This window comes from Cinclus cinclus, chromosome 2 (genome assembly GCF_963662255.1).
Source record: "Cinclus cinclus chromosome 2, bCinCin1.1, whole genome shotgun sequence".
In the NCBI taxonomy this organism is placed as follows: domain Eukaryota; kingdom Metazoa; phylum Chordata; class Aves; order Passeriformes; family Cinclidae; genus Cinclus; species Cinclus cinclus.
This window is the reverse complement of record NC_085047.1, coordinates 111318288-111342780: the sequence shown is the minus strand read 5'-3', so window position 1 is coordinate 111342780 and position 24493 is coordinate 111318288. Positions and strand designations below refer to the sequence as shown.

At 40.9% G+C, this 24493-nt stretch overlaps 1 protein-coding gene across 1 annotated transcript in view; it reads left to right on the top strand.

Annotated features, from left to right (window-relative positions):
• Positions 1 to 1640: 1640 nt before the first annotated feature.
• EFHC2 (EF-hand domain containing 2) overlaps positions 1641 to 24493 on the top strand; it is a 55560-nt gene continuing 32707 nt past the window's right edge. The window contains exons 1-5 of the mRNA XM_062514972.1: positions 1641 to 1673; positions 9306 to 9491; positions 13800 to 13950; positions 20397 to 20620; positions 23589 to 23843. Coding sequence (XP_062370956.1) covers positions 1641 to 1673; positions 9306 to 9491; positions 13800 to 13950; positions 20397 to 20620; positions 23589 to 23843 — 849 coding nt within the window. The remainder of the gene's footprint in view (positions 1674 to 9305; positions 9492 to 13799; positions 13951 to 20396; positions 20621 to 23588; positions 23844 to 24493) is intronic.

Below are 24493 nucleotides of genomic sequence, written 5' to 3'. Positions count from 1 at the left end.
CTAAACCTCCCCTGGCACTGCTTTAGACCATGTTCTCTCCTCCTGCCACGTGTTCCCTGGGAGAGGAGCCTGATCCCCACCTGGCCACAGCATCCTGTCAGGGAATTGTAGAGAGCCACCTCTTCTCCAAATTTTGAGAGATTCATGATGAAAATGGCCATTAATCCTGAAAAATGGAAGAAATTGATTTAGCATGTGCTAGTGTTGGATTTAATAGGTATTTAGCACTCAGTAAACAATGATCTGTAATAAATATTATATAAATATATTTATATATTTTTTCAATATATTATGATATATTTATATAGGTTTTTATATTAGAATAAAATGATATTAATTATATGCACATATCTAATTAAATATATTTCTATAATCATATATTGATTAATTATATATCTAAAAGTAAGGATGAATTTATTTCTACTTTGCTACTGCTGACTCTGGGATGGAGTGGTTTGGGATGGAGACTTTGGAATGGAGAGGTTCTGGATGGAGCAGTTCTGGATGAAGTGGTTCTGGATGGAGTGGATCTAGATGGAGCAGATCTAGATGGAGCGGTTCGGGATGGAGCTGTTTGGGACGGAGCTGTTCTGGATGGAGCTGTTCGGGATTGAGCAGTTCTGGATTGAGTGGTTCTGGATGGAGCGGTTCTGGATGAAGCGGTTCGGGATGGAGCTATTGATTTTGGGATTGAGCAGTTCGGGATGGAGCAGTTCTGGATGAAGCGGTTCTGGATGAAGCGGTTCGGGATGGAGCTGTTGATTTTGGGATTGAGCAGTTCTGGATTGAGCGGTTCTGGACGGAGCGGTTCTGGATGAAGCGGTTCGGGATGGAGCTGTTGATTTTGGGATTGAACAGTTCGGGATGGAGCGGTTCGGGATGGAGTGGTTCAGGATGGAGCGGTTCTGGATGGAGCGGTTCGGGATGGAGCGGTTCGGGGTGGAGCGGTTCGGGATGGAGCTGTTGATTTTGGGATTGAACAGTTCGGGATGGAGCGGTTCGGGATGGAGTGGTTCAGGATGGAGCGGTTCTGGATGGAGCGGTTCGGGATGGAGCGGTTCCGGGTGGAGCGGTTCGGGATGGAGCTGTTGATTTCGGGATTGAGCAGTTCGGGATGGAGCGGCTCTGGATGGAGCGGTTCGGGATTGAGCGGTTCTGGATGAAGCGGTTTGGGGTGGAGCAGTTCGGGATGGAGCAGTTCGGGATGGAGCGGTTCGGGATTGAGCGGTTCTGGATGAAGCGGTTTGGGGTGGAGCAGTTCGGGATGGAGCAGTTCGGGATGGAGCGGTTCGGGATTGAGCGGTTCTGGATGAAGCGGTTTGGGGTGGAGCAGTTCGGGATGGAGCAGTTCGGGATGGAGCGGTTCGGGATTGAGCGGTTCTGGATGAAGCGGTTTGGGGTGGAGCAGTTCGGGATGGAGCAGTTCGGGATGGAGCGGTTCGGGATTGAGCGGTTCTGGATGAAGCGGTTTGGGGTGGAGCAGTTCGGGATGGAACGGTTCGGGATGGAGCGGTTCTGGATTGAGCGGTTCTGGACGAGTCCCCGCGGTCCCCGCGCGCCTCTCCCCGCCCCGTGACGTCACGGCAGCATGACGTCACGCCGCGCGGTCTCCGGGCAGCAGCGGCAGTTGAGGGGCGGCCATGGCGCTGCCCGGCTTCTCCCGCCGCCGCAACGTGAGTGCCCGCCCGGGAGCCTCCTGCCCGCCCTCCTGCCCGCCCTCCTGCCCTGCCCCGGAGCTGCGGGGCCGCGCGGGCCGGGCCGGGGGCGGTCCCGGGCGGGGCGGGGCCGCTGTTAGGGCCCGGTGCCCCTGGGTGCGCTGAGCTCCCCCGGCCTCGGCCCCGGGGTGAACGGGCTGTGCGGCAGGACGGGAGGAGATGGGGATAAAGCTGCCCCAGGGGAGGTTTAGGCTGGACGCCAGGAGGAGTTCCTTCGCAGAAAGGCTGATTAGACATCGGAACGGGCTGCCCAGGGACGCGGTGCAGTCGCTGCTCCTCGAGGTGTTTAAGGAAAGGCTGGATGTGGCACGCAGTGCCACGGTCTGGGTGACACGGTGGTGATCGCTCACGGGTTGGACTCGATGAGCTCAGAGGTCTTTTCCAGCCTCACTGGTTCTGTGGTCTGGCAACTGCTTTGGGGCAGTTTGAGCTGTTGTTGCAGCTCTAACAGAGCAAAACAAGGATACAGATACGCCCTACATAAACCAAAAAGGCTTTGCCAGGAAAGGCAATGACAGGGATGCTGATGTGCTGTTTCAGGGTTTGCCAATACTATTAATGCAAGCTAAATAGACAAGATGGTAATTTTATCACAGCAAACAGAAGAGAAGACTGCCATCACTATTTCCAAAATTTTTATCAAGGATAGCTAGGAATTCGCTGAACACACTCTGTATTATGAAGCAGTGTGGGGGGGTAAGGCAGAATTGGTGCACAGCACTCTAGCTGATGCATTCAGAAGGCAAATGAAACAGTGCATTTTAACATCCTTAATGATGTTAATCTGGAAGAGAATCTGTCATTTTCACACTACAAACATGTTGTGTTCAAGGTTGCTCATAGAACATGTCAATACCTCATTGCTGGAAGTGTTCAAGGCTGGGTTGGGAGAAGCTCTCAGCAACCTGGTCTAGTGGAAAGTGTCTCTACCCATGAAAAGGGGGTTGGAACTGAATGATCTTTAAGGTCTCTTACAGCACAGGCCATTCTATGATTCTATGAGAGACACAAGACAGGTAGACACAAAGCTGCCCAGGTACAGGGAGCACGAAATTGTGTAGAAATATGTGGACTCCCAGCCTCACTCTGTGTCAGCACTGCTTAGGTGTGTGCAAAACACAGGACCTCTTCCAAGCCCAGCCTAGAGTGAGGATCTTTCAGCCATCTTATTCCCTGGAAACAGCTAGATGCTGTTGTTTTGGAAGGGGTAAAAAAAGCGGTCTGGTGGTGAATGCTCAGTCTCTTGCTGAATTGAGATTTGTTTTGTTAAGGATTGGTTATGTGTATAACACTGGAGGTGGCTGCTGAGTGGACGTATCAGCAGCACTGGAATAGGTGCATGCTGTTGGTACCTGCTGGGTGGAAGCAGAATAACTCAGCTCAGGGGTATCTGTGGCTTTATTGTTCTCCAAATTTTAATTGATTTAACTTAACTTCAAGTAGAGCTTGGGTAGAGTTACTGACAGAAAGTGTTGAACGCCTCATGCTGAAGTGCCTACAGTGAGTATGTTATGAGAATTGAAGGTGTGAAAGCTGTCACAAAGTGCCACAAGACATTATAAAACCATGGTTAGACCCTTGTCAGGGCTCCAGATTGCTCTTTTTGTCAGTCCTTGAGACAGTGGAGTTAATAATGACAACTCACCTCCACAAATGAGAGGCTGAGAATAGCATATTTAAAGGGAAAAAATGGTGTCACTGCTATAGATAAATTGAAAAGGAAGTGTTTCCACCTGTCAGGACTGTGAGCATCACCATCAACACCTCATATTGCACAGAAACAACAGTGGCAAAGCATTCCCTGAAGAACGATGCACAGGGGACAGGGGATTGTTGTTCCTATCAGCCCTTGGTTTATAATTATGGGTATTAATTCCACTCATTATTGTTCAAGCTCCTAGTGAAATTCTCTTGTCTCTGCTCCTGATACTTCCACCTGCCTCATCTGTAGACTCACTAAAGCCATGGAAGGGGAGTACATGTGTGTTCTGTCTACCTTGGATGTGTTTAATAAGGTGGCAGGGCTGCCTCCAGAAAATCAGTGCTTTAAGATAGTGTTGAAAATCAAAATTACAGTATTTTGTGTACACAGAAGTCCATTCATCCAAAATAAACCAACCAACCAAAAAAAAAAAAAAAACAATAACAACAACAAACCCCTTCACTCTTTTAAAACCGAAGTCCAAAGATCAGCTGCTTATTAACAGTTCTTGTGTTTTTTGTTTGTGGGTGAAGAGGAGATCTAACAATAGAGGTATTTTGAGCACGTGGTGGAAACACAGCATATAAAAGGTTTGCTCTATTACTGCAAGAAAAAGTTTGTGCATTTGGAGCCTGGACTGTGTCAGAGATGGCACTGGTTACAACACAATTTCTCCCTTTATTAGTATTCCTTGTCTGCCTCCTGTTCTCAAAATATTCTTCTGATATTGGATTGATGTCCTTGCCTATGTCAGCAGCTAAGGAGGAGGGTGAGAAACACGTATTCATATGGGTCAGATTTGCCAAATGCTGGCTGACCAATGTATTTTCTTGCCTGATGTTTAAAATCCCTCTCAGAAAATTCTGTGCAACAATTCTCCAATGGCATTTCTTAGGGAATAGGGTAATAAGTTTATAGATCTCAGAGGGGAACTACATCCTTGAAAAACTGCCAAAAATTCTGTTGCAAACTTTAGTGGCACAGCAGAAATTCCACACCTTCCTTGTTTATTGCAGAAGCTTGGAATTGCCCTCCGCTCTGCTACTGTGGCTGTCTCTGTGTTTCCTGCCTGAAATATTTTCTGCTGCTCTGTAACCCACAAAACAGGAAATTAGTTTCTCTTGACCAAGAACATTCACCAACCTCTTTATAAGTAAGTGTGCCTGTTGTCCTTTCTTCTTTCCCTGGCCATCTTTCTCTGAACTGCTTCCACTACCTCCTGCCCCTCAGCCCTGCTCTCCCAGATCTCTGCTCCAAAGCCCCAAACCTAAATCTTCCTGTAGCTGCCTCTTGTGGCTGCATTTTGGGGCCTTTTTTTCATCTGTTGTCTTCTCCCGGACAGTGAGAGCAAGCCAGAATCACAGAATGGTTTGGGCTGGAAGGGACCTTTGAAGGTCATCCAGGCCAATCCCCCTGCCATGAGCAGATCACCTTCTGCTAGATCAGGTTACTCAGGGCACCCTGACCTTGAATGTTTCCAGGAATGGGCATGCACCACCTCTCTGGGCAACCTGTCCCCATATTTCCTCATCTTCATTGTAAAAAATTTCCTCCTTACACCTAGCCTGCATCAGTTCTCTTTTCACTTAAAACTATAACCACTGTCCTGTCGCAACAGGCTCTGCTAAAACATCTGTCCCCATTATTCTTAAACTCCCCCCTTAAAGAAAGGCCACAACAAGGTCTCGCTGGATTCTCCTCTTCTCTTCTCTGGGCTGAATAACCCCAACTGTCTCAGCCTGTCTTTGTAGGAGAGGTGCTCCAGCCCCCTGCTAATTTTTCTGGCCCTCCTCTGGCCGGCTGCAGTAGATCCATGCCTTTCCTATACTGATCCACACTATTGGTGCTGATGTACCTTGCTTTGTGATGTTTTTAGAGTGGCATCAGAATTTCTGTCAGCAATGTCTTTGGTGTTTCACCTTTACCAAGACCACTTAACCCCTGAACATCCTGAGACCTCTGCAGCAAGCAGGGGGTGATAAAAAGTTGGAAATTGGTCACATGAATTTGATTGGCACAGTGTGTAGCGTTTGCATTTATTTCTATCACTTAGCTGAAGCAGCCAGGAGGCTTTATCAGCAGCCTAGAACAGTTCAGAAATGCCACAGTTCATCCTGATACAGGGTTTGAGCAGGAGATCCATGGTGCAGAGGCTGTTCTCAAGGTGGGAATTACAGATGGAAACTGGGTACAGAACTGTGCTGCCACTCCTGCCACAGCTCCCTGTAGGACTGACTTAAAAATGCGGCTTCTGAGAGCACACTGAGGGCTCTCCCATCACTCCAGCTGCTGGCCTGGGAGATTTCCAGCTGTTTATGGTTCAGCTGGAATGTGCAACTTCCTGGGGAGTTTGCTGTGACTCTCTATTACAAAGTAAGATGGAGTGAGCGTGGAGCAGCATTCCCCAAGGACTGCAGGGGCTGAGTTTGCAAAGCCAAGAGTTGCAGTCAGAGAACCCTGACCTTTGTATTAGTCACTACTGAGTGGATCCTCAATATTTTTCAGGCTCACCGCACAGAAAATGTCCAGCTTTGTTCAGCAGATCAGTTGAGCTGCATTAGCACAGCAGACACATGCAAGCTCCTTCCCTGCTCTCTAAAAAATTTCTATTAGAAATCATTCAATGTGGAGGTAGCATGATGTTCTGTCACTATTTTAGGCTGGATGTGGTCTGAATTCATTAGCTGAAGTTTCTCAAATGTGATTTTTCTCTTTTGTGATCCTCAATTATAGCTAATAATTTTCTTAAACTTTCTATTTTTGTTGTTGTTCTGGGTTTTTTTAATATCTTTTTTTTTTTTTTTAAGAAATAACTGTACAGATTTTGAGAAGAGATTTTTTGTCTGTGGATCTAGGTGCTTTTTGGAAGAAGGGTATATGTAATTATGTGATTAGGAATCTAAAATAGTCACTTTGTCAAACCCTAAAAAGTTACAGGAATGACACAAAAGATTCTTAACAGAATTGAAGCTGTTCTGTCGTGTATTTTTCATATCAAATTTTAAGGATGTTTTGATTTTAGCCCTAAATTCTGGAAATTCCAGTAGGGTCAGACCTGGATTACTTTGATGAACATTTTGCCATACTTTTGCTGCTAAACCCCAAAAACATATGAACAGCAAATGCTTCTAGAAGTTTTGAGGGCATGAAAAGCTTTCTTTTACTCAGGAAAACTGCCACCCTCCCTGTGCTTCACTAACTGTGCCTTTCTCCCTAACACATGCTTTGGTAATAGAGGGAAAATAATTAAATACTTACTGTGCCAGAAAGTGGATCTGTTCTGTAGCACCTTCAGTATAAATCAGATGTTTCTGCCTAGAAAATCCCCTTTTAAAATTCAGCTTGACTGTAGTTACTGTACATTTGAACTGATAAAGGCAGAAAGCTCTCTTCCTTTCTGACTTCTCCCCAGCTCTTTCTCAGCTTACAGAGGAACAAAATTATTTTAAAAAGAAATGAAGAAAGGGAAGTTCAGTAGCACCCAAAGGAGATAGAAGAAACCATCCCAAATGCAGATGTGTTGCAAAGGTGCCAGCCCCTGTCAGTGCTTGGCTGTTCCAGATTCCAGGAGAGCACCTGTCCTCACTTCTTGTGGGAGAGGTGGGATGACCACGTGAAGCTCTGCTCCTGATGCCTAAGTGTCAGTGCTCACACTGAAGCATGATATTTTATATCACAGCTAGCTCACAAAGCTGTGCTGATATGAAATATTTAATTTTGGGCATCATTCCTGCAAATGTGTCTGGTTAAATTCCTGGCTTGAGCAATGCTCTGTGATAGGAGGACCCATGAGCTCCTAGTCTGCATACAGACAAAAGCATTTCCTTTCATTTATTTTTTCTTTTATTCAGTAACTCTTGTTCTTGAGTTATATCTTGAGGAGTAATTTTCTGTTTCCTTTGTATTACTCTTTAAATTATGATACTTTCTGCATGCTCTTTTATCCACCCTTGTTCAAAATACTGCTTACCTTTAAAGTATCTGCTTTGGGAATGTGCTTCCATAGCTCTGATTGTTTCTGACCCCAGTATGTGAACCTTATTCCTTTGCAATAACTGTTTCAAAGGGTAATGGCTAGCTCAGCTTTTTTTTAACTTAAGCAAGGGTATAGCCATTGATTATCATGGCATTAAAAATAATGATTTGTAAAAAATAGTAAATATTGTTTTTCATACTGCTGTCCTTGCAAAAGTGGTGTGCAAAAGAATTTTAAGCAAGGTTAAGCTGAAGCAGTGATTGGGCTATTTGTATCAGCAGCTCTCTGTCTTGTGCCATTGGATTGGGAGCACCTGGAGGCAGGTAAACTGTTCAGACTGTGACCTCTGAAGTGCAGGAGTTCCTACAGACTGATGTTGATAGTTCTGTGCCATGAGGCTGGTTCCCTGCCTTCCAGAGTCCTGACTTTCATACTGGCAGAATGAAATAACTGCCTGAGTACTTCCAGGTGTTTCAGCTTCACTGCTTGCACTTGTTCCCAGAGCTGCTCTGCTGGGCATGTGTTATGTTATCTTGGAGCACTTGAATGTTGCCATCATGAAAAAGGATTATTTGTACCATTTTTTTGATTTATGATACCAACTTAAACCTGTCTACAGCTTTTGGGAGCGTAGTGACTTACACATATGCATGTGATAATCAGTGATGCCCAGTCTTACAAATGGAGTGGGGAGGCAATTTTGTCCCCTTGCTACTTTACTGACATCCTGTTGTAGTGCTGCTGTGAAAAATTTTGCTGTCCAGCCTTTTTCTCTACCTTTACTTTTCTCACCCATAACATCAGTTCCTCTCACTTCAGCCTCATCTTCCCTCATGTTCCCCTAGTCCTAGGTCAAGGGAGGACACAGCTCTGATGGCCTCTCTCCCCCTTAATGGGTGTGCCAGAGTGCAGTGGCCTCTCTGTTTTCCCAGATAAAATATTTTGAGGATTTGAGAGGGCAAGAAAGGGAAGAATAGCAGAGTGAGAGGAGCTAACAATTCAGAGTTGCTGCTCATGGAAGGAAGTCCAGTTTTCCATTGGCATTTCCTATTCCCCTGTCCTCTCCTATGGGACTGATGTGTGGGATCATTAGGGGATTGCTGCCCCAGCCCAGCTCACACCAGCTGCCTCCATTGGAGGGACATTGCCAGACACAGGAGTGATATTTCTGTGAGCCCAGAAGCTTTTCTGTGTCACTTGAAGACTGGCTTCAGCCCCAGCCAAGAAATTTGAGTGGGCTAGTTCGTTTCCTTTGCTGTTGGTTGTTCCTATATTTTTTAAGCACTCCATCTTTAATTGCCTGAAAAATTAGTAATCATATAGAGGAATCACTACAGAGACTTTATTTTGAAATACTCCCACATGGAATGAATGTCTGCCTTTTGATTCAGGTCCAGCCTCCCAAAATTCAAGTGTATTCAGTAGTACAGAGGAATTTTTCTTGCACTCAGGGATGCAAGTGTAAATAAGATCTTTGACATGAATAACTAGAGCAGGTTGTCCTCTGAGTGCTGCTCAACTGTTCCCATTTGTGCTCTGGAGAGCTGTAGGAAAGGCCTTTCCCCTTTACCTTTTATAACAGTTCTTGGGGTGATGATTCTTTCTCTACCACATACCTCAATTCTTATTGCAGGAAGGAGTGTGGGGACTGGTACTGTCCAGTCTCTCAGCCTAGGTAAATTACTGGAATATTATTCCATTTTTTGTCCATAAGACTGGCAAGCTGACCACTGAAAAATATCACTTCACTTGCAGCATTCCAGCTGTTGTAGGTTTTTAGAGTCTGTATTAAAAATAAATATAAAGACACATTTGCATGATTAATCCTCCTTGCCTGGATGGTCAGCTAGTATGGATTTAAAAACAAACATGCAGAAATTTTTTTTCTCTTTTCCTTCCACACTTTTGACAGACTGGAGAAGAGAAGTTCCACAGATCACAGATCTGCAGTTACTCAAATAATGTTCCTATGCTGTTTGATGATAAGCCTGGAATAGGAGGTGAAGTGCTGTCTGGTCAGACCCTGAAACCTACCAACAGTGTATTTCCTGAAGCAATAGGAAGTAGTCCTCCTTCTTGGATAGCTTTTGACAAGCAGGTATGTAGAAATTCTAGAATTTTTTTTTTTTTAATAAATAGCTGCAATATGACTGAATACAACAATGAAATTCCATTAGTCAGATATTTCAGAAGATTATTTTGTGCGTGCAAATACAAAAAAAGCTCCTAGATATACAAAAAGAGTGGTAGTGAGTATTTTTCTAATTATATTAATATATTGGACAATAAATATAAACATATGTCATGCCATACAACAATGTTTCTGTTTTGGGATGCATCTCCTACAGGATTTAGCAAAAATAAGGGAGTGGGCAGCATATTCCTGTTTAGTGAAAATTATGACAGTAAGGGAATTATTTGGTGACCTTGTAAGAATGAATGTGAGGTAAACCCCAGTCTGGGAGGAAGTGTGCATGGGCATTTGGGAGTCATTAAGCTCAGTGGAGTGCTACATGTTTGGGATTCACTCATGCCATCATACCTGTATGCTCTGTTGAGTTCTAGACTTCTGTACAATTTGTTATTGTGTAATTGAGTATGTCTGATACAGACACGGGAATTTAAAATTACGGTGGGTTTGTTTGGTTTTGCCTGTTTTTGTTTTTTGTTTGTTTGTGTTTTTTTGGTTTGGGGTTTTTTTTGCAAGAATGTAGTGACACCTGTAAAGTTAGAGAGTTACCAAATAACTGTAACCTGTGATGACAGGAATTTTGTAGCACATTGTTGTTACTTGCCATTTTTAAATGCACATTAAATTCTACTTAGAGATGTTTTATTTCTAAAGCAAAAAGCCTACAATCAGGGAGGGAAAATGATCCAGAAAAAGGAATCATTCAGCAGATCACAGAAATATTGCATGACTAAATGATTATGGTATTTAAATATTGGGAAGAAAGGCAAATCTCATAATTTTTGCTTGAAAAGAGAAGCCATGCAGGTAATTGGGGTATAATTACATATTCATCTTTGACAGAGCAGAACTACAACAAGAAAATGTAAGGTTTGAACAACTCATGTGTCCTTGGTTGGCTTTGCCTCAGCTCCCTGGTGTTGCTCACAGAGCAACATGCTCGGGTATGACCTGGCCCAGTGTGCGCAGGTGTTAAGGTTTCAGCCAGACCTGGACTTGCTTTTCCTACTCCCTTCCTAGAACAAGGAGGGATGTATTGCCTCCTCAGGCCTTGGATCCAAGTCTGTGGAATCAAAGGGTTCAGGAGGAGGCAGAGGAACCTTCCAGTGAACAGGTCCTGGCCTTGGCTGGTGAGAGGAGCTTGCTGGCCTTTGGCCATTCCTAATCTAATCCATGTGTGCATCCACAGGGCAGTCCAGGACAGGAGTTTGCAGGTTCAGAATTGGCCTCTGGAGGGCTCATGTGTTTGTATTAATGGCAGATTGTTACAGTACTTACTATCCAACTAATTTAGCCTCCCCAGTTAGGAGCCTTGAATGCAGCGCTGTCTGCCATTGCTGCAGTTTGGGACTCAGCAGAATGCACTTAATGAAAAATGGTTTGAGTAGGTGTTTATCTTTTGAAATGTAAGCTGCTTTCTTACCACTTTGGTTGCTAATTTTCCATAGTACTGTAGTAATTGGAAGAAGGACAGGCATAACACTTCATTATTAAGTAGGCTGAGAAATAATCTTTTTAATTTCACTTGCCTAATAGGAAGCAGGTGTAAATTTAAGTTCTTCTACGATTAAGTACACACACAAGGCCTCCTGGGCTCAAAATGTTGTTTATAATTTGACTGCCACAGGTGCCAGGGAAACTTTGTGGCACTTTGCAAAGTGCTACAGAGTTTATTCAATATTTTTCATTTTTGGTTTTTGTAGGTAACCTTTAATTTTTTAAGGAGTGGGGTGGGAACTTTGTATTCTGTACTGCAGATGAGACTCCTGTTAGGAAGTGTTACAGTTTGAGTATTTTTGAGACTAACTTTTCTCCAAAATGAAAAGTAAGTCATCTTCTTTTCTGTTCCTTCCCCTCCTCACACTTCCCAATCATCTCCTTTGATCTGCAAAATTATAGTTGGCTGCTGCATATATTTCAGTCACACACTAGCTTGTTGATAAGGGTATAAAGAGAATAAAGTGTGAGTGCAAAAAAAACCTGTACAACTCCTCAAATGGGATAAACCAGAAATAAAGAATAATATAAAATAATAAAATAAAATAAAGAAATAAATCCAATGTATTAAGGATGTGATTGAGCTTGGAGTTTTGTGCAGACTGCTTTGCCTGGCTGGTGTCTCATGAGACAACTGTTCTCAGACAAGATCACTGACAAAATTAAGAACAATTAGTAATGAAAGAGCTCTTGAACAGTATGTTCATCAAATGTTCCTATTCTAGGGGGACTGGCAGAACAGGGACAAGAGGGTGCAGAAATTTCCATGTTTCCAGTGATTTCATGGCTTATCAGCAGCTGGGCGAGGGATGAAATTCGGATCCTTGTCAGTTGAAGCCCAGAATTTTCAGACTGGGTTACAGTGGTTCCACCATAGTACCTTTGAAGTCCCTTGGAGGGTTAAAGAGATTTATACAGAGCTCCTGGTCATTGCAGAACAGTAGCTGGAGGCCAGGAAATATTGTTTGGTCACCAAAAATGGCTCTTTACACCAGTGTTTAGACAACTGGAAGGAGGAAGAGATGTTCACAGTTGATAGTTATGTTGTCTCAGTTGTATGTCAGGTGTTTGTCCAGTGTTTGTGTGTTTGATACATGAAACAGTTAAATCCACAGTTTAAAAAATGTGGACAAGTGTTAATTTCAAAATTTCTTTTCAAGTCTGTACACTGTTCAGAAACTTGCATGTTGCATTAATTAAATAAATTATAACTGAGTTTTCTGGATTCCTTTGTGTGAAGATCTGGTGACATTTGGTTTAACAGGTATTGGTTATGTCATTTTGTTATAATTTAAATTTTATTTCTCTAGTGGTGGAGGATCACAGTGCAGGAAAGTTGATGTGAAAAAATGTGTCTGTCATACTGTTCAATGGTTGCTGAAAATCAGTGGGATCTGACCCTTTGAAATATTTTCTGGAAACAGAATTATTCTCATCTTGCACTTAACCTGCCTGAGAGAAGGGAATGTGACTGAGAAGTCTGAGCAGGACACAGGGTGGCTGTTGTCCTCCTCGGCAAGCTGCTACTTCTCTCTTCCCAGATGTAGAAAAGGAGGTTGTTCTTTTCTATGAGGTGTTGTAAAGTCATCAGCACTCATGGAGGTACTCTGAGATTCCCAAAGGCACATGTAAGAGGAGTGCAGACTATTAACCAGAGTGTTCTGCCATGCAGGGAACTCAGCTTACTAGATTTCAAACATTTCCAACTCATGATGCTTGTTGAAACATAGGGATCAGCTAAATTGTCTTATTTTCAATGCTTCAGGTTGTCTGATGAATCATCAGTAAAGATTAAAAAAAATAATAATTGCATTTATTAAATATAACCAGTATGGAAAATAATGTATATATTAACACTGATTTGACCCAAATGTGTTGGGAGGACAGGATGGAAACCTGTATTAAATAATGTCTTCCTGCACACACTTACCAAAGCATGCATCCTGCTAGATAATGCATAGGAAGTAGATACTCTCTCACGTTCCCTTAACGTTAGTGTTGTTGGTTAAAAACTGATACCAAGAAGTGGAAAATTTGTGTAATGGTGTCTGAGTTTGAGCTGAGATCTCCAGATATGAGGGCCAGTGAGCACCCACCCTGTGAAGGCATTTTATTTTGTATTGTTGCTGTTACAAGAGACGGTGAAGAGAAGTTGCTACACTCTGTGAGATTTCTCACTGAACTGCAGAACCAGAGAAGTTTTGAAATGCCAATATTGCACAGCTGTAAGCGCCTCCTGAAAAATGTCATTTCTCTCTGATAGTCTTCAGTACCATTCATTTGAACACTTGCAGGATCTGCTTAAAAAGAAATCTTTCCACTTACCTTGATGGTAAAGCCATTGCTGTCATCATGCACTGTATTTTCTAGTAATTCATAGAATAGCAGTCTAAAATTTGCTTCAGTACCTAGGCAGCTCATTGTGTTATCAGAAGTGCTTTGTTTGGAAGATTTTCCAAGCAACCTGCTGATGGTTTTGTATTTGATTTATTTCTTTACTTTAGAGATCCATCTCTGCTTAGATGTTGTGAAAATAAAAATCCCAAGCAAAGAATGTTAAATTTATGTGCTTTAATGTGAATTTCTGTTCTTACCTTTCTGAGAAATAAATCTACCTCCTGAAATCCGTGCATTTAGTTACTTATAACCAATACAAGTTTGACATATTTTTCAAAAGTGTTGGGGATTTTGCTGCTTTATATTTATTGTTTTTAATAGGTGTTGAATTTTGATGCCTATTTTGAAGAAGAAGTGCCTGAAAAAAATCAAGAGCTGTATAGAATCAGACACTGTAAAATATATTTCTACCCTGAAGATGATACAATTCAAGTGACTGAGCCCATAGTGAAAAATAGTGGCTTAAATCAAGGTATCTGTTTTTATTGGCACCCTTTTTTCTCCCCTTTATATCTAATTACAGTACAGTCTTTGTCCATTCCAAAGGATATATAATGTGAGCTCTTATAGCTATAATGGGGTGTAAATGCATAGGTTTAATTGTCTTTTCTTGTTACAGATCACGATGTGAAGCTTTTTATTGTCTTGGTTTTTCAAGATGTGGATTTTGTAAGGCTGAATCCTCTCCCCTACTCAAACATACAAATTTTTCTCTAATATAGCAGTATGAAATCATATGGTGGTAAGGTCTTTGTCACTCCTGCTAAAACAATTTGTGTTCTAGATCTCCATTCCTGAGCCTGACTCCTCCCATCTTGGCACTGACAGGGTGTTCTGTGGCAGCAGTTCTGTAATTGTTCATGAACTACTGCAGTGTCTCTGCTATTGTTGACGACAAAAGTCTTTTGTGCCTCTGGCTTTTGGCTCTTTTATGACTAAAGTGCTCTTGGCACAGTAATTCTTCCTTGATGCCTCTTGAGAAGCTGCTTTGCCTCAGTGTCACATCCATGCACTGGGACCAGCCTGAGGACTTCAGGAGGAGGGTTTACTGTGCTGATTTACTGGGGTATTATTTGACTGGGTTTATATTAAGAAAATGTGATCTAGCAGTCAACATCCTGTTGCAGAGGGGGAACACAGCTGTTGCTTCTTGGTGTTTATGGGTCACTGCCAGAATTAAAAGTTTTCAAGGGATATCATCCAGAGAAGCAGGATGTCTTGGGATGACTGCATCTCCCAGTCCCCAAAGATGTTTTGTACATTTTATACATTCTTAGCCCAGCAATTTTAAAAAATAAGTTAACCATTTAAGTACCCTATTCTTTTCCCAGATCAGCAGATGCAATCAATTTCTCTCTCTACAGAGTAAGATAATATTTAAAGGTATTATGTGCATCATTACTGTTAGGACTGGGATAAAATTGCCTGCGAATCTCTTAAACTGCTACTTCAGGTGCTGCTGTCCCTGTGTTGAGTAGTTCTTGCCAGAAGTTTTGTAGGCTTATTAACAGGGACTGATTTTTAATGCAATGAAACCTCATCCTACTCCTAACTGGGCAAGTGGGTTTTTATGTGAAGAAAAGCATGTTGGGGCTCTTTCTCTTTCCCCCACCCTGCACCCACGTGTAAGACGTGGGAGACATCATCGGGTTTAGGTTTTCCTTGACTTGTGTGCTCCAAGAGTGGGAGCAGCTGCTTCTGGAGTTTGTGGCTTAGAGGAAATGTCCACTGAAAAGGGGAGTACAGAGAGTCAGAGGTGATGCCTTTGAGAGAGAAGGTGGAAGCCAGATTCTTTAGAGCATGATAAAGCAAATTCAAAGCTGATTCCTTTGAAGGAGTTATTTTCATTGTCTTTGTACTATGGGATGTGCAGGCTGCCTCTTCAGCCCTAATGTTCCTGGCAGTCTAGTCCTGCTCCTTTGGTGACAGGAAGGCTACAATTTCCTCTTTTTTCCTTGGTTGTATCTTATGTTAATGATTGCTGGAGTCGTCTCTGATACTGGACCTAAAATGAAGTGAATTGTATTAAAGAGAAACAAGAATTTTCTCAGTCTTCCATACAAAGATGTTTCGAAAGTGTTTATGAGATTGTCTGAGTACTTCATGTGGGATATATATATATATATATATATATATATATGCAACATATTTACATGGGCTGGTAAGGAAGCTCTGCGTATTGGTTGTGTTTAGGAAGAAAAACTGTAGATTGAAAGGCCCAAGGACTATTTGGAATGTGTTTGATCTTCACAGTTGATGCATAGATATGGGGCCTATACTTTATCATAAACATCTACATAAATAAATAGAAATAAATTAGAAATTTATTTACATTTAGAAATAAATGTGATGCAGAGTGACAGAGGTGATAGAGACACCCATCAGAGGATTCTCTACTCACATGCACTTGGAGTTTGACTTCATGCTCCATAACTGAAGACCATTGACAAAATTATTATGTTAAAGGCTCTAAGTATTTGCTGTTGAATACATGCAAAACAATGTTTCTTAAAAATATGTACTAAATCATTAACTACTAATCTTACCATTTTCAATAATGAATTGTCCCATTTCCTCTTATCTATCTATCTATCTATCTATCTATCTTACATTGTTCAAATTTTTTATCCTGACTGGGAATTTTTAAGCCCAAGAAAAACAGAGTTTAGCTGTCTGCATTGCGAAGCTGGTAAACTGAAGCACAAAGGAATAAAAATTTTAGCCGTGACCAGATAGAAAAGGTCATAACAGGGTGAAGAGCTGAACTGAACTGAAGTTCAGGATCTTGACCATTATGCTGCTCTCTGCACATCTGCTGAAATACCACTTCTCAGTTAATTAAAATTCCAGAGATTTGTAGAGGAGAGTTCAGCTGTAGGAGAATTTGGGCTGCTAAAAGGCAAATTACACTGAACAAAAGAGCACAGGTGCATGAAGAAAAAGGTGGGGAGACATCAGGAGGAGGATGGGCTCAGTCTGTGTGAAGAACTGAAGAGCTGCAGTGGCAAGAAAGGGGTTGTGTAAAGGAGGAACAGGAAAAACCAATGATGGATACAATAGAATTGAATTGTTGAAGGCAGAGGGTGCTGGTCACCTTAACTTGGATGTTTGCCCTGTCAAAAAAGATGTAAACCAAACATCTGGGATGGCTGTTTACAGGATGCTTCTTGGAGAGAAGGTAGAGCTGTTACAGGGTAGATCAAAGGTAGATCTTAGATCAAGATCGAGGCTTAGATCAAGGCTGGGTAATGCCTTGATGTTGTAGGGTTACCAGTGCTTGTGCCGTAACCCACAAATGAGACTCTGATGGTCTGAATGTGTGTCCAGGAATGGAGAGATTGGAAAAATGCAGTAGTTCCTCATTGTACTCTTGTAGTGCTTGTGATTTTGTGGAAAGAAATTTGGAGAGGCTTACAGGAAGATCTGGTGAAGGAACAGGGGTCAAAAAAGAAGAATTTCTAAGTTCAATTATGATTTTACAAAACTAAAGCAAATCGTCTTCAGAGAAAAAAAGCCCAAAAATGTGCTTTTACCATTGATGAAGATATAAAAACAATGAAGTAAATGATCTGTGGGAAATATTTCAGTGACTTTAAAAACTGCTCTATGAAACTGGTTGCTGTACTTGGACATGAATTTGGACTTACAAAGTGCTACTAAATAACTGAAATTTAAACATAATTTAATTTTGGGTACTGCCTTGGTATTTGGCAAATATTGGAAACATTAGAAGAAAGATGTACTGAGGAAGGAATGCAGAAGCGTTGAACTTGAGAAACTAGAATCAAAGCAAGAAACAGCAGGACAATCACAGTGCACAAAGCCTATGTTGAGATAAGGAGAAAAGGATGGTAAACTTGACCACGTAACAAACTCCAAATGCTGCTTCCACAGCCAGAATGATAATTATTCTTTCAGTAAAAAAAAATTTCTCCCATAGAGAGCCAGGCTAGATATGGCAGTTGCAAGTGTTTTGTACATGTAATTCCCAGTTAACCGGACTGTGACTTGCTGATACTGTCTTATCAAAAGGTCATTTCTGTTCCTGTGGGGTTGACTATAGCTTCCAGTGCAATCCAGACCCTGCAAGCCAGAGCAGAGTGGAGCAGCTGGCTGGTTTCCCCAAGGTCAGCCAGCTGAAAAATAGTGGAGCTGCTTCCTGGCTGGGTTCCCAAGGCTGGCTGGCTGAAGAGGAAAGTACAAGTGGGAAAGTGAAGTTGCATCAGCTCCTCCAATAAAACAGATTATCTAAGAGTTTAAGCCTTCCCCAAGGCCTTGAAGTAATTGTGATTTTGCCATATTTGATGGTGGCCAAATCATGACCTTGCTATGTTCTGGAAGGGTGAATAAGTGAATGTAAGAAGCCTCCTTGTTTATTGGGATGAACTCTCTGTGTTGCAGGAATAATAGTGGTAACTTCTCCTCCTTTCTGTGCAAGCAAAGCGTGTACAAACTCCAGGTATTACTCATTCCTCTCCTCTGTCTAATGCACTCTTGAGCTGCGCAGAGTCAGGGAGCTGTGCTGAGGAAGTCTGGATACCATTTAAATTTCTTCTGCAGAGAAGAGAAGCAGCAGAGACCGAATCATTTGCTGCCCAGCTTTGTTGTCAAAAGGCCTTCACTACTAGTGAGATCTCCTTAAGCAGCTGCTGGGATCACCAAATAATCCAAAGCCCCAAGAGAAAAGAAGATAGGCCACAAATTATGATGTGGGAGCTCAGTACCACCACCACTGTCAGAGAAAAGAAGTACCTCAACTCCCTTTCCAAGAGCACAGTAGAGCAGAGCTTTCATCTGACCAGATGCAAATATTTAAATCAATATTTAAATATTTAAATCAGTGCTTAGTAGTGCAGTAGAGCGTCCTGCTCAATAAACTGATGACTAAAGAACCTTCAGGAATAGCAATCCATCCTGGGCAACCTGCAAACTGCACATTCAGATGCTTCTTTAACAGCTTGCAACAAATTTCTAGATGAAATTTATTATTTTCCAGAAGGAAGAACAATTTTAAAATGATGAGACCTAACCCCAGCTGATCAGGTTTTATTAAATTTCAAATTAAACGTTATGAAATGTACCCTCTACATGTGTACATTGGGCACAGTGTTACCTAATAAAAGCGAAGGATTGCCAGAGATATTATCTTTACAAGACATTTTCCATTAGGAAAGAAATTCTTCTCTCTCAGAACAAAATGAGTATGTGTGTTTCACCCTTAAAAGTGATATGAAAAACAATCTGAGGCTTATTCACCAAATCTGAGATGAATATAATCTCCAAAACCACCTCATATTAGAAAATAATCAACCATTACATTTTAATTAAAATGATGATTGAACAGGATTTGCATGGTCTGACTTACCCCATTATCTGTTGATTGACCTAAGAATTAGCCAAAATCAGGTAAAATATTTTAAAGTATATGGTTTTGTTAAAGCTAATGCAATGCAGTTTTACATCCCATTACAATGTGCTACTTTCCATATTTTCTAACATCTTTCATGAGCATACATCCTAAATAGGTGTATAACATGCTTAAGCAGATAGAGGTTAAAGTTTCTTTTACAGTCAAAGGTCAGAATCCAGAATGTTTGATTTGGTACATGTGCAATATCAGGATGATTAATGGGTCTTAAATAATTATTTTAATGGAAACATGAAGTAAATCTGCTTTGTTGCTTTATTCCCCTGAAAAATTAAGGATATGTTTTCATTGTAAGAATTAGAACTTAACAAACAACTCTGATAACGTAGTAAAGAAAGGTATTTCATACAAATTAGTCCATAGAGAAATAAAGTGAACAATAAAGAATTTCCATGGTCTAACTTAGGAACAAGGCCCTTCAAACACCAAACAAAGCACACAGTGGTATATTTCTCCCTTCTGCTCTGCCTTTCTTTATTCCCTCTCTCCCCAGGCCCTCTTAAGGTGGTTCTAAAATTCCTGTAAGTTATTTCTAAAATATCTGTGGTATCCTTAAATCGCTGAGGTTGGAAGGGATACCTTAAGATTGTCTAGTCCATGCCCTTGCCCCAAGCAGAATCAGCTGGAGCCAGATGCCCAGGGCCAAGTCCTTTTGGGTTTCAAGTATCTCTGAGAATGGAGACTTTGTAACCCTTTTGAAAAGCCTGTTCCAGTATTTGATCACTTTCACAGTAAAAAAGTGGCTTTGTGTGCTCAGTTGGAATTTTGTATCTTTTAATTTTCTCTCATCCTCTCAGTGGGCACCATGGAGAAGAGCATGGCTCCATCTTCTTCATTCTCTCCCATCAGGTGTCTATAAACTTTGATAGGTTTTCCCCACCTCTGTCATCTCTGTTCCAGACTGAACAGACCCAGGTCTCTCAACCTTTCCTCATATGAGAGATGTTCCAGTCTCTTGCTCACATGCAGTGAGTACTTTTGAAGCATCACCCGATTCATCAATGTATTTGAGAGTTTTCAGCTGATAGGCCAATAGCAGTTTCCTTGTCTTTTAATGTCTTTTAATTTTCAAAAGGTAATAAAATTCAATGTTGTCAAGATAACAGTCCTTTCATTTAAAGAGTATGAATAAGAAAATTGAAGTATGTGATTACTTTAAGTAGTTAAAGTATTTGTCTTTTTTTCTTCTCTCTCCTTCTGTCCTTTCTTTCTCTTTTGGATAATGTTCTTCTTATACTGTGGGTTGTGAGGTCCTGGCTCTGTATTTTTGAGATGGATTCTTTGCTTCAGACCAGCAATCAGCCCAACTCACCTCTCTCCTCCCTACTTTCCATGTGCTCCTTAAGGAAACTCAGTTCAATGTCCCTGCCTCCATGCTTGATAAATCATACTTTTTCCCTGCTAAGGCAGGTTTTTCTTCTCTAAACTTACTTCTATTGGGTTCCTTAGAACAAATGTTATTTGCTCCACAATTTTTTTCTGTTTTACAGGAACTATTGTTCGACGGCACCAGATTCCACTTCCACCTCCTCATGAAGATCGGTTCTATACTATGTATGATTTCAATATCAACACAGAAATAACCCTTTATGGCCGAAAATATAAGATTATAGACTGTGACGAGTATACAAAAAATTTCCTGAGGAAGATAGGAATCAGAGTAAATCCTCCTGCAAGCTGCCCAGATGACCCATACACCAAAGAGCGGCAACAGGTCAGGAGAGGCAGCAATAGTGGAAACTTGATTTGAATAAAACTTGATTTGAATGCATATTGGTTATATGCATTACATACATTATTTCTTTAATATCAAATAGAAAGTAGCTATTTCAACATAGTAAATCCCAAGAGAAAACTTGGATTTAAAAATTTTGGTATGTGGCTCATTGTACTATATAAATAATTTTCTCTTGATGTGTTCACACACCTTTTAAAACAGAATAAAATTAATCAGGAAAGGTAAGATAAACCTTTCAGTATTAAACTGAAAAGAAAAAAAAGGTGTACCTATTAATGTTCTACTGAAATGTACATGTTCTATTTATGATTTTGCTTGAGCTAATCTAATGATAATAAACACTTTTAAAGGGTTTAAAGGAAGATTTATTTGGAATTGTGGTTCCAGGCCACCTATGGCTTCCTGCAGACTCCTTTCTTCTATTGATATGTTATCTTCCATCTCTACCCCTACATGTTTTTAACACCTCTTTGCATGTGAAACAAATTATTCTACCATACAGAAACCAGTGTTCTGCATTTTTAAGACTTTCAAGGTTTTATTTGCCTCCCTCTTTTGTAAGTGTGTGGGAACACATATACAGAAACATACACTTCCAGAAGTCTCACACACAACTCCTACATTCTATGTGCATTCCCCTTTGCAGGACTTGTTGTTTAGGTTCTTTTTCTTTTGGTTTTTTTTTTCCTCTGGGAGTAGTAATGCGAGTGATGTTTCATGTTGGGAATAATGACAAGTTTCTTTCAGTTCTGTTTTTCTTGATTAATATGAGTGCAAATGGCACTTGACATGACTCTTAAGAATGTTGGCCTACAGTCTGCAGGCTGTTGTGACAGATCCAGCCTGGTTCCTCTGAAAGCAGCAAATACTCTCTGTGTCTGTGGCATCCTTAGCACTCCAAGTAAGAAAACTGCAGGTCTCAGCAGCAGTAATGGAAGAGATGTGAGACGTGGAGGACAATTTCCATTCCATTCCCCAGTCTCTGAGGCACTCTCCGGCCAACAAGTTGGTTTCTCTTCATTCATGATGCCAGGATTGTGCAGTTCCCCTGTGAAAAGCAGTATTTGTAATACATCTGGTTCTGTGTTGTGGTGACTCAGCCTGGCCATGGGTTTCTTTTCCCTTACTCAGCCCCTGTAGGTAACAGCTGTGTATATAAACACATGCTGAGTTGTCTTGATACTGTCAGACTGTGTCAACATTATGTATGGTACTGCATAACCCACTTTTGTCTTAATTTTTTTAACAACAAACAAAGCATTCAAGAATTGAGCATATCAGTTGCTAAAGAGAATGGAGGGGGGGAAAAGGTTGGAAAAATAAGAGCTTCAGAGGACAAAAAAATTACTAAAATCTATGTCTTCATGTTCTCAGTTCTTGAGGAATTCCAGAAAAGTTGTTTGGCAGATTCTAGCTGCCTTACACTTTCATTTCTCTATGCCTAATTTGTGGAAGGTAATTTTTTTTTTTATTGCTCTGGACTACTTTGAGCAAAATTAAATTGGCTTTCACTGGACTCCTAGTACGTGGCCAGAAAATGAAGGTATGAAGGAAGGTAAGAAATGGGATGGGATAGAAAATGAGGCCGGTGGAAAGTGCAGTAAACCATTTAGACTCATATTTCACAGAATTACAGAATCATTTAGGTTAGAAAAGACCTCTGAGACCATCAAGTCTACCCTGTGACCAATCCCTACCTTGTCAACCAGACGAGAGCACTGAGTGTTACATCCAGGTGTTCCTTGAACACCTCCAGGGATGGAGTCCCCACTTCCCTGGGCATCCCCTTCCAATGCTTAAGAACCCTTTCCATTAAGAAATTCCTCCTGTATCGTTGGAGATGGTATTCCATGGATGACAATGGCATTACCTGGTTCTGTGGCTGTGTTTGATTGTCTGATGCATCTTCAAGGGTCAGAAAGGAGGAAAGAGAGCACTGGGAAGGTAAATTACTTGGTTCTGCTCTGAAAGAATAGGCCTTTTCCCTCTCAGATTTTTAAGGCCAGAAGGTGTGTTAGTGGATAAAGAGAAATTTAGACAGTGATATAAACTGTCCACAGTCAACATTGTTTTCTGTTCAGACAGTTTGGCTTACATTGTTTCATCACTGTCTGTCACCATTCTTCTTTGGAATCAATTTTGTAGATGAGAAGGATTATCCTGCCCCTTTTAATGCACTTTGGACATGTGGATTTTGACTTAGGAAAAAATGCTGTTCAGATCACTGTTTATATATGTGAACTAACAGTATAGAAATGCAGTCCTTGGACTGAATCATCACCTGGGGACCCAATTTAACCCAGTGCTACTGGTTTTGCAGCAACCATGACTGCAGGAAGCACCTTGTCATAGGTCACATCAGCTGGAAAGTATCTCTAGTTGAACATTTGCTGTTCCTTATCAGACCCATGGGTATGTTTTGAGAGATGAACAAACATACCCAGTACCTGCCAACTGGGTAACATGAATCAAAAGTTAAAAATCTATATTTTAAAGTTGAATGACACAAAATACTAAAGGGAAAATAATGAATTGATTCTTTACACACATTATCTATAAGGAGTAATTTTTAAGGAAGTCAATCAGAAAGAGTGATGCTATTTGGCATTTTAGTCAACTGATTACCGCAGGCAGTTTCTTGAAAATATGAGCTGTAGTGTAAATAATTTAGCAGTTCTCTGATCTAGAGGACCTTGTTGCAAGAAAAAACAAGGATTAAAACTAATCCAAAATTGTTTTCATGTTTTTTTTTCTGAGGGCACAGCAACCCTGTAAATACTTCTCTGATAATGGCATAAATCATGTTTCATGTATTGTAATGGTGTGGTTTTCATTAGAAAATCTTAAACCCATGTTCCAAGGTTAGACAGCACCATGCAGTTGTGATTTAGTTTTTTAGGAGTAAATAATTAAAAATATGTTTCTCTTATTTCTCCTTTACCAGAGACATCTGGCAAGCACAAATCCCTTTCACCCTTATGAGCGCTTTGACACTTTGAAACAATTTCTGGAGTTTGATGGACAAGTTTTAGGGTTTTCTTGTGTGTGGAATGACCCAGAATCACAGCTTACTGGTCCACGGGAACTTGTTCTTCGATATTATTTGTCTGATGATACTATTGATATAAGAGAAGTTTTACCAGAAAACTCAGGACGAGATGTAGTTCCGTATTTCCTCAAAAGAGATAAGCTTCCAAAGGTGAGGAATGAAAATTTCAAATTCTTTCAAGAATTAAGAAATATTGAATGCTTTGTTTTGAAAATCCTGTATTAGGACGTAATGATATTTAGAAAGTGTTTTCAGAGTATTAATCATAATTGCACGATTTGGGTTTTGCGCACACACTCATGTAGTAGATTAATAAGTGATAGAAAATTATCTTTAAGTTTGTCATGCTTAAACTAAAAGGAGCATTAAGTCACAGACATATCCTATGATTTTCTTTCTCATATATTAAAGTAACTGTATTAACAGAAGTCTGCAATAATGGAAGACAAGAAAATTAGTTAATATTGATAAGCTTATGTAAAACTGAGGTGAATTAAGATTTGATCTATGACTTATATTTGAAGCCTTTGGAAAAGTCAGGTTTAGTATTCTATAACATTACCTCTTTGTAGCAAATGTGGTGTGATTTCTTAAAATTGAATTTCATGGTTTGGGATCTTAAGCAAAACCAATTAAAATCAATAGGAATCCATCAATAAGCTTTGTTGGGCATTAATCATGAGAAAGGCTCCACTCAGAGAAATCTGCAAAGGTTTTATATCCTCTGTAACCTGTTATGATTATAAAATTACTGATCTGGATGCACTTCTGTATCACTCCTGACAGATCCTGATGACAGA